Here is a 20,657-nt window from a genome sequence, read left to right as displayed (position 1 = left end):
GCTAAATGTTAATGCCTCCATAGAGCTTGCATTAGTATTTGTTATTTAGTGCATGGTTTACTCACGCTTAGTGTACGCTAAATGTTAACACCTCCATAGAGCTTGCATTAGTATTTTTTTAGCGCATGGTTTGTGCACGCTTAGCGCACGCTAAACGCTAACACCTCCATAGAGCTTGCGTTAGTATTTTTCATTTAGCATGTGGTTTGTGTGCGCTTAGCACACGCTAAACGCTAACACCTCCATAGAGCTTGCGTTAGTATTTGTCATTTAGCGCGTGGTTTGTGCGCGCTTAGTGTACGCTAAACATTAAAGCTTCCATAGAGCTTGCGTTAGTATTTGTCATTTAGTGCGTGGTTTGTGTGCGCTTAGTGTACGCCAAACGTCAACACCTCCATAGAGCTCGCCTTAGTATTTGTCATTTAGCGCATGGTTTGTGCGCACTTAGTGTATGCTAAACATTAAAGCTTCCATAGAGCTTGCGTTAGTATTTGTCATTTAGTGCGTGGTTTGTGTGCGCTTAGTGTACGCCAAACGTCAACACCTCCATAGAGCTCGCCTTAGTATTTGTCATTTAGCGCATGGTTTGTGCGCACTTAGTGTACGCTAAACATTAAAGCTTCCATAGAGCTTGCGTTAGTATTTGTCATTTAGTGCGTGGTTTGTGTGCGCTTAGTGTACGCTAAACGTTAACGCCTCCATAGAGCTTGGGTTAATATTTGTCATTTAGCGTGTGGTTTGCGCGCGCTTAGTGTATGCTAAACGTTAACGCCTCCATACTCCATACTCCATAGAGTATTTGTCATTTAGGACGTGGTTTGCGCGTGCTAAAAATGCTAGCGCACCTTAGTAAAAGGAGCCTTTTAACTAATGCGTTCTCTGATCCTTAAAAAAAACTAGGACATATTTCTCCAGTTTACTGTTTTGAGGTTTTTTTTGTTTTTTCCCCCCAGGTAAACCAAACTGAAGCAACTAAATAAAGCACCCCATCAAAGTTTTTGTTTTCTCTTTCAGTAGTTCTACTTTTGTCCCTTCTTCTCTTCGTTTCTTTTTCGGGGGGGGGGGGGGGGGAGAGCGAGAGCGCAGGCTGCAAAACGCACTTCTGGGCTCGCACTTTAGATCAAACGCGCGCTTATCCCGTTCTTTAGGCGCTGCAAAGCCGCGGCGGCCTTTGTTATGCTAATGCGGCGTGACGTCACCGCCGAGATCAAAGCGGCGGCGAGCCGATAAAAACCAGGTGCCAGGAAAGCGCAGAGGCAGCCCGGAGCAGAGCCTGCAAGCCGGGTTGCGGAGCGCAGGGCTTGTGCGTTGCGCCTAACTTCTCCTTCTCGACCCGGACGAGCCCCCGGGGTCTGGGGACCTGGGTCTGCGACGGATCTGGCAAAGGAGGTAAGAAGGGATGGGAGACTGGCTAGCTGGCGACCCTTTAGTGGCCTTATTGTAAATCTGAAGGCGCACAGATCCGGAGAGCTGCGGTTTCTAGGGGGTAAAACGCGGATTTCTTAAGCTCTTGCTTAATCTAAGACTAAGCCCTCGCTGGGCAGGAGGTGGCCGAGATCCGATCTTAATTTTCCTTTGGGTTCTTTTACAGAAGCCGTCCGAGAGGATTTCGTCTTATCCGTCAAGCTGCAGCTGGCTGGGGGGGGGGGGAGGGAGAACCGCTCCCCCCCCCCTTTTATGCGTTCCGTGGGACCGAGTTTTTAGTGCGGACTCTCAAGTTTTCTGACCGCGGGGAAGCAGTTGTGGTTTTGCATTCGCCCCTTTTATCTTGCCTCCCTGTGCACTCGGATTATAAATATATCGGTTCAGGTTTAAGACGTCTCAACAATCTCTTTTTTTTAAGTTTCTGGACGCAGCCTCTATAGACCCAGGGCATAGTCCCGTGGGATAGTTTCAGAGCATTTCTTTCACAGCTAAGTCAGATAACTCGGGGAAGTTGGACTCTATTGTGGCTGCTCATAGATCCCAATGAAAGAAACCACTTAGGAGGGCAAAAAAAAGGGAATTACTTGATACCGACTTGTACTGTGACCTCTGTCGCCCAGTACCGGGCAGAGTACGGTACTGGGGTTCAAGAAAGGATTGGACAATTTCCTGCTGGAAAAGGGGATAGAGGGGTATAGATACGCTGAGAGATTGGAGAAACTGGGGCTCTTTTCCCTGGAGAAGAGGTGACTTAGAGGGGATATGATAGAGACTTACAAGATCATGAAGGGCATAGAGAGAGTAGAGAGGGACAGAAAGGGAGAGACAAAGGGAGACAGAGAGAAATAGAGCGAGAGAGAGAAAGAAAGAGAGAGAGAGAAAGGGAGAGAGACAGAAATCGAGATATATAGATAGAGAAAGATTGGAGAAACTGGGACTCTTTTCCCTGGAAAAGAGGAGACTTAGAGGGGATATGATAGAGACTTATAAGATCATGAAGGGTATAGAGAAAGTGGAGAGGGACAGAAAGAGAGAGAGAAAGGGAGAAAGACAGAAATAGAGAGAGAGATAGAAAGAAAGAGAGAGAGAAAGGGAGTGAGACAGAAATAGAGAGAGAAAGGGAGAGAGAGAAAGAGAGAGATAGAGGAAGATTGGAGAAGCTGGGGCTCTTTTCCCTGGAGAAGCGGAAGCTTAGAGGGGATATGATAGAGACTTATAAGATCATGAAGGGCATAGAGAAAGTGGAGAGGGACAGAAAGAGAGAGAAAGGGAGAAAGACAGAAATAGAGAGAGAGAGATAGAAAGAAAGAGAGAGAGAAAGGGAGCGAGACAGAAATAGAGAGAGAAAGAGAGAGATAGAGGAAGATTGGAGAAGCTGGGGCTCTTTTCCCTGGAGAAGCGGAAGCTTAGAGGGGACATGATAGAGACTTACAAGTTCATGAAGGGCATAGAGAGAGTAGAGAGGGACAGATTCTTCAAACTTTCAAATAATAAAAGAACAAGAGGGCATTCGGAAAAGTTGAAAGGGGACAGATTCAAAACGAATGCTAGGAAGTTCTTCTTTACCCAACGTGTGGTGGACACCTGGAATGCGCTTCCAGAGGACGTAATAGGGCAGAGCACAGTACTGGGGTTCAAGAAGGGATTGGACAATTTCCTGCTGGAAAAGGGGATAGAGCAGGAATCTCAAAGTCCCTCCTTGAGGGCCGCAATCCAGTCGGGTTTTCAAGATTTCCCCAATAAATATGGAAATCCTGAAAACCCGACTGGATTGCGGCCCTCAAGGAGGGACTTTGAGACCCCTGAGATAGAGGATTACTGCACAGGTCCTGGACCTGTTGGGCCGCCGCGTGAGCGGACTGCTGGGCACGATGGACCTCGGGTCTGACCCAGCGGAGGCACTTCTTATGTTCTTATGTTCTAACAAACCTCAGGCAAGGGAATCGCTTTTGTTAAGCTGCCTTTAAACGGCGGAAAAAAGGCAAGAGTTATGCAAAAAGCACCACCCCTGATCAGAATTGACTTTCTTTCATTTTAAAACGCGGAAATAAATTGGAGGGCTTCTAATACTGAATCTTGAGAAGGAAAACCTCGGTGGTCAGACCTCACAGATAGGTTTCAACTTTGACTTCTTGTAAAATATTAGCGCCGGCTTAAGCATCGGAGGCCATTTCAAAATGAAAAGCTCAAGTCTAGGCTTATTTTCCCCGAGAAGGTGGGTCCTAATTTGAGGTCGCTACATTGGCAAAACTTCACCTGAGCAAAGGTGCAATAATAGCCACCTAGGGCTCCTTTTACTAAGCTGCGGTAGCGTTTTTAGCGCGCGCCAGCCCCCGCGCTACGCGGAAAAACTGACGCCAGCTCCATGGAGGCGTTGGCGTCTAGCGCGCATGCTAAAACCGCTAGCGCAGCTTGGTAAAAGGAGCCCAAAGATTGCACGCATAAATGCCTGGTGGGATCCGTGCGTCTGAGCATTTTTGGTTTTGCTTAATGGGGGGGGGAGGGGGTAACCCAGGCCCGGAGTGTGTGAGCACCCCATCCATCGTCTTAAAAAAAAAAGAGAGATAAGAAGCGTGTCGCTTAGGGGTCCTTTTACAAAGGCGCGGTAGCGGTTTAACGCGTGGAATACCGTTAAACCGCCTGTCGCGCTAATACCTAATGCCTCCATTGACGAGGCATTAGGATTTTAGGCTGCCGCAGGGGGGTTAGCGCATGTTGAAATGTCCGACGCGCTAAGGAGCCCTTAGTTGACTATTAAATTATTTGATGCGTTCTAGAGGATCAAGTGCGATGCATCTGGCATAAGGGAAAAAAAAGATCCTTTTCCCTTTTGCATTGACCGTCCCTAACTGTCCTTTGATAAAATCTTAGAACAACAGCTTTCTAGAAAGTAAACACCATGATGGGAGCCCAATGGGGCATCGTGGGAAAAAAAAACGCTTTCTGGAGGGCACTTCTGCAGCGTTTTCCATATTAGACTGAGATGCCCACGTGAAATAACCCCAGTGTCGAATGACAAAAGGTGCTTCTCTTCTCCCTGCACAGCTTCAGGTCACCACCGGGCTTCAAAAGAATTGCTTAAAAGGCCATTCTGTTGCGAAGGTGGAAAAAAATACGTGCTAATATAGTGAGAATGCAGTGAAATAATGGGCCCAGGTGACCAGATGTATACTTTTTAGGAAAAAAAAAAAAAAGCTTTAAGCACTGCAGCCTTTGTGATAGTAACGTCCCGGGGAGAGTCGAGATTTGTTATCTCTTGTGAGCTCCACAGGGTGTTAGAAGGCTGTGCATCTTTTAATTTGGACAGCCCATGGAAATTAAAATTATTAACACCCCCCCACCCCTTTTTTGACTCAGAAAAAGATCCTGAGACCCACGTGGCCTGTGTTGTACTTAAGAGGGAGCTAGTTAATGCCATGAATAGAAATAAAAGGCAAATTTAACAAGCTCGGCAGATAATCAACCCTCGAAACTCGACTTATCCTACACTGATTCATTCTCTTTTTTTTGTTCTTAACACCGCTGCTTCAGTGAATTAAAGATTGTTTAGTTTATGTCTGCCCATGGTTTGAAAGTTAGGTATTTATTCTTAATTCTTAAACAATTTAAATTTGAAAGGTGGGGGTGGAGGGGAGAGACATATCTAATATAGAAGGATTTAGTTTTTTGGGTTGTTTTTTTTTAAACGCCACATGTAGGGTTAAACAAAACAGTCAAGGCAAGGGCATAATTCAAGCCAGACCTTTTTTGTTGCTGTGGGCAGGACAGTTCTATCCAAAGGGGCATTAAAAAAAAATTATCCGACAAAGAAAAGCGTTCATGATTCACCAAACACTTCTCTCGAAGAACAGATTTCGGTTTCAATCGGATTGATGTGGTTTGTTGTTTTTTTTCTTTCTTTCTCTCTAGCAGGTCACATCTCCTGGGCGGGGAGGACGAGCGCCTAACCTGAGGGAGGTACTTCGGAATCGCTAAATCGGATTTATTATTTTTCTTCAAAGACTTTTTGGGAGTTGTTCCTGTGCAATAATGAAGCTAGGGCTGCCCTCGTCCACTTTTTTGTCTTTGGTGTTACAGACCGGGATGTGCTACGGAATCAGATGGCTGTAAGTACAGAGCTTTAACGAAAATCAATTCAAGACTTATAAGGAGACGATGCTGTGTGTGATCACTCTTTTCCCCTGTTTGCTCTCTGCAGTGTTGATAATTAATAAGATTTTCGAATTCTGTCTTTTATGACTGTGGAATGAGCACTGTTGAAAAGTAGTTTTCTGGAGCGAGAATTTTATCCTCACAAGGATGAAATAACATTATTGTGGTGTAAAGTAGCCCAAGGCTGCAGTTCTGACACGACACCCCAAATATGTTTTTGAGCTCACTGCAAAAAAAAGAAAAAAACCCACCCCAACCCATTTCTTTAAGACCTTTTGTAAGAACGAATCATCTGTGCTTGAGTCTGCAATTCCAATAGGCGTTAAAACAACAAGAAGCTGCCAGATTCCCCATAGCGCTAAGGGTGGCTGATCGGTAAATTAGGCCTGGTGTCATTCTTTGGGTTTTGGGGGTCGGGTTTCTGGGCTGACTTTACATCTTAGGACAGTTTAGGACTGCATGTAAGAATTTGAAAAGGCTAGGTTCAGGTTTTGAGGTCTGTTTAATCTTAGATCAGACTGGGAGAAAGTCTACTTTTTGTTTTTGATCTAAATAATTCAAATCTATTCTGGCTATAAGAATTTTTAAAAACACCTCTTCCCTCCTGGAAGTGTTGCACAAGTCTTAACTAGAAATGACATTTGGCCTGCAGCTTTCAGTTTCCTTAATTTTTGGAGGAGTTTTTGGTTTGTTCTGATATTTTGAATTAAAATGGTAACCAATAGAATTGTGAAAGCTAAAAAAAGGAGGCTGGAAGGGAACCCCCTCCCCCCAACCTAACCTGGATAGGTGTTTCCTGGATGACAGGTTTATTACAAGGAGTTGAGTTGAGATTATGATTAGTTTCTGGTCAACCCCATTTCCCTGATATTTTTCCTTTACCTTCTCTTTTTTAATTTTAAGTACTGTAATCCTACCCGTTTCCCTTCTGCTCAATGTTTTGTCAACAGACTCTTTCAGTATGTACGTCCCTTCCCCTGATTTTTAATCATTTTTAAATAAATTCTGTAGGATGTAAACCGCTTTGGTAATTAAAACGGTATATCAAGCCATAATAACCTTGAAACTTCAGCCAGGTTTTGAAAAGTCCATCCAGGAACGTAGACAGTCCTCTAAAAAGGGGGCATGTAGAGGTTTTCCTTGACATCTAGTAACCCTAGGGATGGATCACCTACCTAACATGGTGGACATTAACAAGAGAGCATATGAGGAAGCCATCCATGGGAGGGAGGGTGGCATAGGGCAATTTGTTTTATGGGAGTCTTTCAACAATCTCCCTGGCTGGCATAAAACTGCCAAATAGGCAAACCTCAGTGTTCCTGTGGGAAAGTTTTAGTTCTGATGACAAAAGGCTTTGAACTGCGGTTTCGATTTGTCCTGCAAGATAAAGACTTTTAAGGACTGTGTTATTCAGCAAGCTTTGATTTTGGGTTAAGAGAAATACCTCCATTGACTTTTGGTTGTGTGAGAAAAACATTTGGTTTTGTGCCAGCCCTGAAGAACTTGCTTGCCAGGTGCATGTGACTTGGATTGGACTCCGCAATGACAGGATACTGGGCTAGATGGACCATTAGCCTGACCCAGTAAGACTATTTTTATAAGAATAGCCTTACTGGGTCAGAACAATGGTCCATCAAACCCAGTAGCCCGTTCTCACGTTGACCAATCCAGGTCCCTAGTACCTGGCCAAAACCCAAAGAGTAGCAACATTCCAGCATCTCAAAGATTAGCAAGATTCCGGAACCCCAATGAGAGCAACATTCCAGAGCTGAGATTGTGATGTCATAAAGCCTCATTCCACAGTGCCTCAGAGCCAACCTCAGCAGTGATGTCACAATGGCTTGATTCTCCTATACTTGGCACACGTTAGCACATAAGAATAGCCTTACTGGGTCAGACCAATGGTCCATCAAACCCAGTAGCCCGTTCTCACGGTGGCTAATCCAGGTCACTAGTACCTGGCCAAAACCCAGAGTAGCAACATTCCACGCTACCAATTTAACTATCAAGACTCTTAGCAGAATTCCAGTCTCTTAAATGTGCCCTGGAGGTATCCCTGCCAGACAAGTTTTCAAGCTATCTGCCATGAATCCCCCTCCCCCCCTTTTAACAAAAAATTTAGTGCGTTTTTTAGGGCTAACTGCGGTGGCATTAGCTCTGACGCTGATAGAATTCCTATGAGTGTCGGAGCTGTTACCGCCGTGGCCGGCACAAAAAAACATACTTTCAGACATTTGCCTAGGGGTCATCGGGTGCTGTGTAGGAAGATGAGTTTATTGGCCCAAAAATGTATTTTACAATATTTGGACGGTCCCTGACCCCTCAAAGTTTTGGCATTGGCGAAACCAATTACATCAGTTGGCCATATGGGAGGCGAGAGATGCTGGAAGGCCTGAGAAGCGAAAGTTCATGGTTATGGGAGCCCGAGACCGAGTGTCAAGGGCGAAACATAATGCGGGGCTGGAGTGCCTCCACGTGGCGCGTTGGTGGGGCGGTCGGGGGGGGGGGGCGGAAAAGTAAAAAAAAAATTATAAAGGAATTTAACTCGTGGTCTGATTGGCTGGGGTACGGAAAAGACGGATTTCGAATTTGATTGGTCGGGAATCGACGTGCTCTCGAGGAGAGGGCATAAAAGGGGGTGGACCGTGGAGGACTCAACCGTTTTGGGTCCTCCAGGGCGTTTTTCCCTCCCACCCTCCCTTTGTTTTCCTGTTACCTGATGTAGCTCGGGGGCGGATCTCCCGAGCTACTCTGTCATTGGGGCTCATCGGGTGATGAGCGGTGGGCCGGCGTGGTGCCGTGCCTGGGGGGGGGGTCAGGTGACCCGGATAAAGGGGCATGAGGGACATGCCACCCCTCTGACCCTTGTTGTAGTGGCAGGGTCGAGGGCACAGAAAGTTTGTTTTTGGTAGCTCGGGGAGAGCTCTTGTTATGTTCAATTAAAGTTGTAATGAAATTATAATATGTTATTTTAATATTAATAAACTGAGCTGCGGCTAATTACCAAATGCAGAGTTGGTGTGTTCTTGTTGAATTGGTAGGATGAGGGTCAGGGGATCCAGTGTAAAGGTTAGGGGGAACAGTGGAGCTCGTCCAGATCCCGACATTAATGAATATGTGGGAACCTTACTTACAAACCTTGCATCCTAAGGGCTGTAGTGCAGTCTTAAGATGGGTTTCCTAGAGTGTATTGATGTGTCATAGTGAGGTGAATTAGAGAATACCATTGGGGGGGAGGGAGGATTTTTTTGGGGGGGAGGTAGAGGATATTTATGCTTCTTATTTTATATTATTTAATGCATTGTTGTTGTATTATACTTAATGTGATATTCTAATGTTGTTTTTGATATTGTATGCATCAATAAAAATTGTTTGAATCTAAGGTGGGGGGGGGGAGTCATGAATTAGATTTGTATACATTGCGGGTATCCTGAAAACCTGACTGACTGAGGTACCCCCAGGACAGCTTTTGAAACCGCTGTATTATTTACATCATTAGACAGGTGGGGGAAGAGGTAAAACGCGGACCTGATGGACCTGGCAGATCTAAACCCGCACGTTCTTAAAAACCTGAGGTCCGTGCCACTTGTAGTTAGTCTCTGGCTCTGACAGACCTCGGTGACATTTTAGCGCTGATGGATCCTAATACTTTTCCCTCCCTATGCTGAGACGGATCCGTCAGAGCTAAGCTGTCATCGAGATCTGTCAGAGCCCCGGACCTCAGATTTTTAAGGACGTGTGGGTTTAGATCCGTGAGGTCCGTCAGGTCCATGAGGTCCGCGTTTTACCCCTTCCCGACAGGCGGTTTTCAATCCATTCCGTGGGGCACCCCAGCTAGTCAGGTTTTCAGTTGCACACTTAAATTGGATCCTCCAGTAGACAGGAAGCTAGTGAAGGGATCTCAGTAAAGAGGGGATATCTTTTCACCACTATGGCATCTCACCGCAGCTAGTGTGCCGAAAAGACCCAGGTGCAAACGGCTAAAGTCTGAGTGAATCGCGCCGAGGAGGCGCTTAGAATTTAATGTGGCTTATTTCATAATTTTCTTGAAATACGATAGCTTAGGTACGGAATGGACGTCTCGCAGCCGAACGTGCAAACTCCTCTTCCCCTTCCAAGGCCCCTCCCCACCTTTCTGGAGCAGATGAAAGTTAAGACTGAAATGGTATTTTGAAGTATGAATGCATCCAGATGTTGCACCTGCTTGAAACCTGTTGGAAAGCAGCACTCGCTGGTTTGGGTTCAACTTTTTTTTTTTATTTCAGAGGAGGAAGTCTCACTGGCTGGGATTTTTGGAGCCCAATATACGTCGCGTTTTACTAAACAGCGCTAGAGGTTTATAGCGTGGGCTGGCGAGTTAAATGCTCCGACGCTCGCAGGAATTACTTTTAGACTAATTTTGCTCAAGATTTCTCAAGGCTGGTCTTGACACTGTGGGCTCCTTTTATCAAGGTGCGGTAGGGGTTTAACGGGGGGAATGCCGCGCATTAAACCGCCTGCCGCGCTAGCCGCTAACGCCTCCATTGATGAGGCGTTAGTATTTTGGCTTGCCGCGGGGGTTAGCGCGTGATGAAGTGTACGACGCGCTAACCCCCGTAGCGCACCTTGATAAAAGGAGCCCTGTGTTTCTCCAAAACTATAGAGATCTTCATTTAAAAAAAAAAAGGTATACTGAATGTTTTGGGGTTTTTTTCATCTTCCTTTCAGAAATCATGATAATTAGTCACACCCAGGTTATTGATTCATTTTAATCTTTTATTTATGCTATAGGTCAGTGGTCCCCAACCCTGTCCTGGAGGACCACCAGGCCAATCGAGTTCTCAGGCTAGCCCAGGGGTCCCTCCTTGAGGGCCGCAATCCAGTCAGGTTTTCAGGATTTCCCCAATGAATATGCATGAGATCTATTAGCATACAATGAAAGCAGTGCATGCAAATAGATCTCATGCATTTTCATTGGGGAAATCCTGAAAACCGGACTGGATTGCGGCCCTCCAGGAGGAACTTTGAGATCCCTGGGCTAGCCCTAATGAATATGCATGAGAGCAATTTACATATAATAGAAGTGACAGGCATGCAAATCTGCTCCATGCATATTCATTAGGGCTAGCCTGAAAACCCGTTTGGCCTGGTGGTCCTCCAGGACAGGGTTGGGGACCACTGCTATAGATCAGAGTATTGCAGAGGAGATTCCAGGTGTGCCGCGAGATGCCGGCAGACTGCCTACAGGATGTGCCTCTTGCGACGAGAGGCATGTCCTGTAGGAAGTCAGCTGGGGCTGGCCCCTCTTCTCCTCTCGCACCTCCTCCCCCCTCCACTGGCGTAGTAATGGCAAGCTCAGGGCCTCCGCGCATGCACAGACATTGACGCGATGACATCACACATGCGCATGATGTCATCACTTCAACATCCGCTCCCTCCAGACACGGCCCCGAGTTTAGTGTGCCAAGGCTTCAAAAAGTCTGCGAGACACTGCTATAGATAAATTTAATAGGTGATAGCACTGTCTCCAAAATAGGCCAAAGGAACAAGAGCATCGAACCCAGAAAATGTTTGAGATCTGAAAATAGTATGAAACTGAGTTTGCAGGGTCAGATGTTAGTCTCTCATGTTAAGATCGGGGCAACAATGCTGTCTGCGGCTGGCGCCAAGCTCTGGAATGCGCTGCCTGGTATTCTGCGATTCTGTGAAGGGAGATTGAACTTTAAGAAAATGTAGAAAATGCAATTATTTGTCAATGCCTTCCTGTCCTGTAAATGATTTTATGGGATCTTGTGTTTCCATCTTATAGGATGAATTTAAAAAGAAGATTTTAATAATGATGCCGTTAGTTACCGTAATGTCTTGTGTTAATTTATAATAAAGTGCCAGTGCTTAATAATAAATAAATCGTCATATCTTCATAATAACCTTATTGAATTGCTACTTAACTTAGAACAGTTCTGTCCTAATCCCCACCATTAGGACAGAACTGTTCTAAGTTAAGTAGCAATTCAGTAAGGTTATTATGAAGATATGACGATTTATTTATTATTAAGCACTGGCAGTGACGTACCTAGCATATGTGACACCCATCATTTTTTGACCCCCCCCCCAATCTATATGAAAAATGATTTTTAGTAACAATCCGCATATCGCACACCAAGAGTGTACCTAGGAAAAGGCAGCATCTTAAACACTGCAGTGAGCACTAGAACACCAACACATACATTGTAAAACTAAACTGCACAATCAATTGATCCTGTACAGTCGATGCTATCAGAAAGCCATGTCCCTTTCATACACACAGACAGATACGCCCTCGCCCAATATGGAATAATCACAAACTAAAAATAGAAATATGTAGACAAAAGTTAAACTGAACTGCCAAGAAACCAGATTCTGCATACAATGCAACACCACAACACCAGTAATACATGTCCTCTAATACTGTGCAAAATATAAAGACAGTAGATGTAAATTTGAAAAAACTGATACATAACAATCACCACTTTACAAATTAACAAATAAAAATAAAAAAATATGAGAAATAAGAAAATACCATTTTATTGGACTAATCCCCGAAAGCTCGGTCCCCATCCCCGCAAACCACCCGATTCCATCCACACAAGCCTTGAATTGTTTTATATTGAACTTATTATATTACAGTATAAAAAGAAGAATATTCTGTACAATTGTCAATTTATAAATCAGCGTCTTCTCCCCACTCTCTCTTCCCCATTTCCCTTCAGCGTCCTCAGCCCACTCTCTCTCCACTTTCCTTCAGCGCACGCACATAAAAACAAGCAAGTAATTTTATATCATTTTCATTCTATTCATTCACAGAAATTAAAGTCTAAATAATGCCAGTCACATAACAAAACATGATTTTACATAAATAATTCCCTGCACAGTCAAGCCTGCAAGGATTATTAGATGTCTTTCAGCAGCTCCCCTCCCTCCCTCCCCCCCTTACCTTTGTGGCCAAGTCAAAATGATCTACCAACAATAAAATTTAAAAAACACAAAGCAAAGAGAAAATGTTAATTATCATTTATATTCTGCGGGTTTTCAAAGAGGTCAAGGCAGATGACTTTATGCAATGTCACCTCAGTAACAACTATACAAAAATAGACAAATATACCCCCTCCCTTTTTACTAAACTGCGATAGTGTTTTTTAGCGCAGGCAGCTGCGCTGAATGCCCCACGCTGCTCTCGACGCTCATAGGCTCCCTGCGCTAAAAACTGCTATTGCAGTTTAGTAAAAGGGGCCCATAGTGCAAAATATAGACAGCATATATAAATTCTCAAAATGGACACATTTTGATCACTAAATTGAAAGTAAAATCATTTTTCTTACCTTTGTTTGGTAATTTCATCAGTCTCTGGTTGCACTTTATTCTTCTGACTGTGCATCCAATATTTCTTCCCTTCTTTCAGCCTCCTGTATGCTTCCTCTCCTCCAGACCTCATTGCCTCCCCAAACTTTTTCTTTGTTTCACCCTGCCTCCTTCTTTCTTTCTCTCTCCATGCCCCCTTTCTTTCTCTATGTCTGCCTTTCTTTCTTTCACCCTGCCCCCTTTCTTTCTTTCTTTCTGGATCCCTGCCCCCCTTTCTTTCTTTCTGGCTCCCTGTCTCCCCTCCTCCTTTCTTTCTTTTTCCTTGCCCTCCCCCATGCCACCGCCATTGGGAAACATACTGCTGCCACCACCGCCAGGGAAAGGCTGCCACTGGCCATTGGAAACAGGCCGGCGCCGAATTCGCCCTGCTTCTTTTTCCGCAGTCCGACCAACTCTGGCTGCCCGACGTCAATTCTAACGTCAGAGAGGACGTTCCGGGCCAGCCAGGCAGCGATTGGCTGGCCCAGATTGTCCTCTCCGATGTCAGAATTGACATCGGACGGCTAGAGTTGGTCGGCTTGCGAGGAAGAGAAGCAGGGAGGGAGAACTCGGCGCCGGCTTCTTTCTGATGACGGCAATGGCAGCCTTTCCCCAGCGGCAGCCTATTCCACGGTTAGTGGCCAGCTGTGCACCCCCTTGGGCCATGCACCCGGGGTGGACCGCCCCCCCCCCCCCCCCCTTGGTACGCCACTGAGCACTGGCACTTTATTATAAATTAACACAATTAATATAAGAAGGTCCAGGTGAAAAACTTCACCATTCATTGGTTCCTATAAGGACAGTTACCACACTAAGTAACTAAGAAATTAACAGATTTAGTGTGGCTTTCTGAGGAACATGGTGATGGTAACCACTGGACATATTTAAAGTGGAAACTAAATTATTATCAAGTTACTATAGTATTCTAAGCATTAAGGCTCAGATTGTATAAATGGTGCCGCGATCAGCAGCCATCCACAAAAGCAGCACTGATTGCGTGCCAATCATGTGACGGCGCCGTTTATAGAATCACAGCTACCTCACAGAGATGCACCGGAAATATAGGCCAGGCTTTTCAAGGCCTACATTTCCGGCGCCTCTCTGTAACGAGATTTGTGACTATGGAGGTGCCTATCGACACATAAGGGTCCTTCCGGCATGAACCATGCCTATTTTACCCTTAGGCACTAGTGGGCACCTCCGTACAGTGGCGTATCGAGGGTAGGAGGTATCCGGGGCAGTGGCACCCTCCTTTACACTTTTCGCTCCTTCTGTGGCCCCTTACCACATTCGTGCCATCCCTTCCCACCCCATCCCTCTAAATTTCCATGCATGAACAACTTCTCTGCCTGCTGTTTGCCCTGGCTTTCCCTCTGATATCACTTCCTGGCCCTGTGACCTGGAAGTGATTTCAAAGGGAGCCAGGCCTGTGTAAATAATAGGCTAGAGTAGTTGCTTGCGCTGGTGAAGATTTTAAAGAGGTTCGGTGGGGGGGAGGACAAATGCGTGGCACAGGGGGGCAAAGAGGTGATGGCGCCTGGGGCGGTCCACCCCCCTTTCCCCTCTTACTACGTCACTGCCTCTGTAGTTGTGGTTCCGTGGCTCTTTGTGGAGGTATTGCATCAATTAAAGGCAATTAAACCAATTAAAAACAGCACCATTAGGGCACCGGACAGCGCCTAACTAGCAGCGTTGTTTATAGAATTTGGGCCCATGGGTCTGATTCTATATATGGCGCCTAAAATAAATCGGTGCGGACTAGAATGGCGCTAAGCATGATTCTGCGAGGTGTGTATACCGTTTCATAGAAAACCAAAAAAACTCTGTGGAGTGACGATGTTACCAAATGGACTTTATTTGAAAGTATCAAAGTTCCAAAGGTACACTAAAATAAAATAATTCCATCCACATAAAAGTAAATCATCCACATAAGAGCCTTAAAGGACCCAGTCCGCTAGTGATACAGGACCCACGTAGCACTTGTATACATTGCACAACTTAGGCACACCCATTTAGGGCAGCTAAAACCAGGCCTAAATGCCTTCACCCGACTTGCGTACATATCGGGCGTATTCTATAACAATGCGCCTAAATGTCCATTAGCCGCCGCTGGCCATGCCCCCTTTTCAAATTCACACACTGTAACTGGTGCCTACTTTTTATAGAATCACACTTTCCGAGTTCTGCACATAAGTTTTAACTGATGCCAATTAGCATCCATTACAAGGGTAAACTACCAGTTAGGCCAGTTAATGAAGTTATGCATGCCCATCCACAGTAACCATTATCTCCTCCTCTCCCTATTGGCTAAGGCTCTTTACACCTGCATTGTGAGGTCATAGAGCTTTATGGTTATAGAAACATGATGGCAGATAAAGGCCAAATGGCCCATCCAGTCTATCCATTTGCATTATCTGCCATCTCCTCCTCTCCCTATTGGCTATTAACATTTGCATCTCCTCTTCCTATAGGCTAAGGCTCTTTCCACCTGCATTGTGAGGTCATAGAGCTTTATGGTTATAGAAACATGAAGACAGATAAAGGCCAAATGGCCCATCCGCAGCATCCACTATCTCCTCCTCTCCCTATTGGCTAAGGCTCTTAACATTTGCATCTCCTCTTCCTATAGGCTAAGGCTCTGTGCACCTGCATTGTGAGGTCATAGAGCTTTATGGTTATAGAAACATTGTAACATGATGGCAGATAAAGGCCAAATGGCCCATCCAGTCTGCCCATCCACAGTAACCATTACATCTCTTTCTCTCTCTGAGAGATCCCACATGCCTATCCCAGGCCTTCTTGAATTCAGACGCAGTCTCGGAGACTGTTCCACGCATCTACCACCCTTTCTGTAAAAAAAGTATTTCCTCAGATTACTCCAGAGCCTATCACCTCTTAACTTCATCCTATGCCCTCTCATTGCAGAATTTCCTTTCAAATGAAAGAGACTCGACTCATGCTCAATTATATCTCCCCTCTCTCGCCTTTCCTCCAAAGTATACATACAAAGACCACACACCATTTTAGTAGCCTTCCTCTGGACCGACTCCATCCTTAATACAGAAAGGACCAAGGATGAGTTGAATTACAATGGCAGTGCAATGCCATTTATTTATGAAATCAGACCACAATATGTACCACTAGTCTTTAAGCCCGTTACATTAACGGGTGCTAGAACATATGTGTGTGTGTCTGTCTTTATTTCTTTCTCTCTCTCCTTAGCCGCTTTTTTTCTTTCTGCCTTTCTTTTTCCTTGGCTGTCCATCACCACCCCTTGCCTGCTCCCCCTGTCCATTTTCCCTTCCTTTTACCTCCCCTGTGTCCACCACCACCCCTTCACTGCTCTCCTTATGCAGCAGCAGCCCTTCTCCCTTTGTTTTACCTCCCCCCTGTCCAGCAGCACCTCTTTCCTTCTCCCCCCTGTCCAACATTAGTCCTCCGTTCCTTTTCTTCAACCCCCTGTCCATCAGCATCTCTTTCGTTCTCCCCCTGTGCAACAGGTGCTAGAGTAGACGACTGTTTTTTTTTTCCTTTCTCTCTCTGTGCTTGGATGCTGTCTGTCTGTCTGTCATTCTTTCTGTCTGTGTCTCTGTCTTGCGCCATGCCTGCCTATCTCTCTGTGGCCCCCTTCTCTTCCCCGGCATGATTGGTGTGTGCCCCCAGAACACCCTTCCCCCCAAAGCAGCCCCGTTTCCCAATGCCCTTGCCCCCTTTTGTGCCATGCCTGCCTGCTCCGTGGCCCCTTTCTGTTTCCCCCCTATGATTGCTGTCTGGCCCAGGAAACCAAAGTAGCCCCCTTTCCCTCTCCCCTTGTTGAGCCATGCCTGCCTGTTCTGTGATCCCCTGCCCATGACTGCTATGTGCCCCCAGCACACCCCTACCCCCAAAGCAGCCCCTTTCCCTCTTCCCCTGCTTGCCTGCCATGCCTGCCTGCTCCCTGTACATCAGCATCAGCATTTCCCTCCTCCTCACCTGTTCCTTCGTAGCAGCATGGAGATAAAACGGCTCCCTTAGTTCTTTGCTGGATTTTTTTTTAAGTTTAAAGATGCCTACGCGGCTCCTCTCACGATCCGGCCTGCGTCGGAAGCCTTCTCTGACACAGGCCGGGATCGTGAGAGGAGCCACGGCGGCAGTTTTAAACTTAAAAAAAAATGCAGCGAACTAAGGGAGCCGTTTTCAAAGCCGCCGCCGCGGCTCCTCTCATGAGTTGCACTTATATTATGTCGGAAGATGAGAGAGGAGCCGCGGCGACGGCGGCAGATTTCAAATTAAAATAATTTATGCGGCCAGCCGACTCCCTCGAAACCCTCCCCCCCTTTCCCTTCCCGCGGTCCGTCTGGCTGCGTTGTTCTCTCCCTCATTCTCAAACCGTCCGTGCCAGCTGAAGTGGGAGTGGGGGGGACTCAGCACCGGCTGGGCGACTCGAGCCGCCGGCCCCCAGGAGCTCGAGGCCGACAGCGGACATGGCTTGCGTTGCCGAGTTTGGTGACGTACAACCCGCGCATGCGCACTAAAAACAACGGGACAGCTCAGGGAACACAATTTTTTTAGTGCGCATGCGCGTCTACCATTTTATTATATTAGATTTGTATGGTCACAAGTGCAGTCCTAGCATATACCAAAAGATTAGATAGATTTGGGGGTCAAGTAGCTATGTGTCTTAATTGCAATAATCCAGCTGCACATTATTCTGTTTAGTTCATTTTTGAGTGGAAGACAATTTCAGGTTTCCAAAAATCAGAATTAGTTGATTGTGATATAGGGGGTTCCTCTGTTATCACGTATATCTATATATATAAAATCGGAGGTATGTATGTGTGTATGTATGTGTGTGTGTATGTGCCGCGATCACGCAAAAACGGCTTTCCCGATTTGAACGAAACTTGGTATGCAGATCCCTCACTACCTGGGGTGATATGTTCTGGGGGTCTCGTGGCCCACCTGCACACGTGGCGGAGCTACAAACAGAAAATCAGATTTCACCCATTCATGTCAATGGAAAAAATGTAAAAAGCTGCCAACGCAAAAACAGCTTGCCCGATTTGAACGAAACTTGGTATGCAGATCCCTCACTACCTGGGGTGATATGTTCTGGGGGTCTCGCGGCCCACCTGCACACATGGGCGGAGCTACAAACAGAAAATCAGATTTCACCCATTCATGTCAATGGAAAAAATGTAAAAAGCTGCCAACGCAAAAACGGCTTGCCCGATTTGAACGAAACTTGCAACACATCTTCCTTTTCAGTTTAAGAGATTGCAAATTCCAGTGAGACTTGCATTCTCTATCACAATCAACAAATCACAGGGACAGACTATTACATACTGTGGAGTGGATTTAAGATCCCCCTGTTTTTCCCATGGACAACTCTATGTTGCTTGCTCAAGGGTGGGTTCACCCAAGAATTTATATGTTCTTGCTCCTGGAGGTGAAACTAAAAATGTTGTTTATAATCAAGTTTTGTGTTAGTTGCATTGTATTCATTTTGTCAAATATTTCACATTATAATTTGAATATTGTACTTTTTATAAAGCTGTAAAAAAATAATTTCATTCACCACTATAAAGTATCTTTATTTGAATCCATTTACAGTGTTATTGCTATAATTAAATACCCGTGCAACGCCGGGGCATCAGCTAGTGGTTTAATATTTTTCTCTTACCATTTTGTAGATTGGGAGCACAATATCGTTTGGATGCAGAGGATATACAGTTTCTAATACCTGTTGTGAATTTGGATGACCAGTATATAAAACGTTTAGGGTTATGTCTGCAAATGATAGATAATTGGATGAAGGGAAATAATTTTAAAATTAGAACATAAGAATAGCCTTACTGGGTCAGACCAATGATCCATTAAGCGCAGTAGCCCATTCTCACAGTGGCCAATCCATGTCCCTAGTACCTGGCCAAAACTCAAAGAGTAGCAACATTCCATGCTACCGATCCAGGGCAAGCAGAGGCTTCCCCCGTGTCTTTCTCAATAACAGACTATGGACTTTTCCTCCAGGAACTTGTCCAAACCTTTCTTAAAACCAGCTACGCTATCTGCTCTTACCACAACCTCTGGCAAAGCGTTCCAGAGCTTAACTCTGAGTGACAAAATATTCTCTGAGTGACAAAATATTTCCTCCTCTTTGTGTTAAAAGTATTTCCTTGTAACTTCGAGTGTCCCCCTAGACTTATTTTTGATGGCGTGAAAAATCGACCCACTTGTACCCATTCTACTCCACTCAAGATTTTGTAAACTTCAATCCTTTCTCCCCTCAGCCGTCTCTTTTCCAAGCTAAAGAGCCCTAACCGTTTTAGTCGTTCCTTGTACGAGGTTGGTTACCAAGTCAATTGAGAATTGAATACAAGATTTTGACAATTGTTCACCAGGTGATTTATGGGGAGACTCCTTTGTACCCGAGACAGTTCTTAAAGTGTTTTATACCTTCTAGAAGTTTTTTGAGATCTCAATTCGCAATGAAGTTGTCGACTGATGCATTAGGTGAAACATGTTACAGCAGAACCCAAGTAACAGCTGTTTCGGTTGTTGGTCCACATTTATGGAATACTTTGCTAGGATGCTTTAAGATTATGCAAAGAGAAAATGGTCTTTAAGAAACAATTGAAAACCTTTTTATGTGCCAAAAGCTTTGTATGGTTTATAGAGGATGAACATTTTTATGAGCATTATTCCAGTTTTAGCGATTATATGTGGAATAATAGGATAGGATGCATATATTATAACATGTTTGAGTATGGCCTGAATATGTATGTTTTCTGCTGTTACCTGCTTAGCTTAAGTGGGGGAAATTTTTTGTTTAAATAAGTGAAAAAAAATTATCCACATTCTGATGGTCCACAGAAAACAAACAATTAAAAAAAGTTAGGGTTAAGAGTTGATCTTATTGGGGGGTGGAGGGGGGTTAAGGTTAGTTAAGAGTTGATCTTATCGGGGTAAGGTTTTTGTTGGGTTGTTTTTTTTTTCTTTGGGGGTTGGGGGTTAGTAGAGTGGTTCACTCACATTTTCAGGAATTTAAGGGATGTACATCTCTTTTCCTTCCACTGGCCAAATATCCTTTTTTTTTTCTCTCTTTCATATCGAGATGTTACTGCCACGACGGTGTTAAAAACCGCTCTACGCTTTGGTAAAAAGGGGTGGGGGGTAATGCTTCCCAGTTTCATAACTCTTTGGCTCTAATGCTTTTACTTGTAAACCTCTTTAAGGAAATAATTTTAACACTTTTGGACGGGAAGGGGTAAAACACGGACCTGACGGACCTCGCGGATCTAAACCCGCACGTCCTTAAAAATCTCAGCTCCGTGCCGCTTGTAGTTAGTTTCTGGCTCTGACAGACCTTGGTGACAATTTAGCGCTGCGTAGGGAAGGAAAAGTATTAGGATCCGTCAGCGCTAAAATGTCACCGAGGTCTGTCAGAGCCAGAGACTAGTGCTGGAGCGGCTCTAAAACGAATCCTTTAAACTGATTTCCTGCAGCCCCAGTAAATTAAAAAATCTGAGGTCCGCGGCTCTGACAGACCTCAATGACATTGTAGCGCTGACGGATCCTAATACTTTTCCCTCCCTATGCTGAGACGGATCCGCCAGCGCTAAATTGTCACCGAGGTCTGTCAGAGCCAGAAATTAACTACAAGCGGCACGGACCTGAGATTTTTAAGGACGTGCGGGTATAGATCCGCGAGGTCCGTCAGGTCCGCGTTTTACCCTTTCCCCTTT

At 45.2% G+C, this 20,657-nt stretch overlaps 1 protein-coding gene across 3 annotated transcripts in view; it reads left to right on the top strand.

Annotated features, from left to right (window-relative positions):
- The first annotated feature begins 1,251 nt into the window (after positions 1 to 1,251).
- Positions 1,252 to 20,657, top strand: part of WNT11 (Wnt family member 11) — a 156,679-nt gene continuing 137,273 nt past the window's right edge. Inside the window, exons 1-2 of one of the 3 annotated variants that reach the window (XM_033947704.1) lie at positions 1,252 to 1,389; positions 5,335 to 5,531. In XM_033947704.1, coding sequence (XP_033803595.1) covers positions 5,455 to 5,531 — 77 coding nt within the window. In that variant the 5' untranslated portion in view covers positions 1,252 to 1,389; positions 5,335 to 5,454. Of the gene's footprint in view, positions 1,390 to 4,962; positions 5,005 to 5,334; positions 5,532 to 20,657 lie in introns of those variants that run through there. The other 2 variants (XM_033947707.1, XM_033947706.1) reach the window with 2 other exon arrangements.

Source organism: Geotrypetes seraphini, chromosome 6 (genome assembly GCF_902459505.1).
Source record: "Geotrypetes seraphini chromosome 6, aGeoSer1.1, whole genome shotgun sequence".
NCBI classification, from domain to species: Eukaryota; Metazoa; Chordata; class Amphibia; order Gymnophiona; family Dermophiidae; genus Geotrypetes; species Geotrypetes seraphini.
This window is presented reverse-complemented; position numbering and strand designations above follow the sequence as displayed.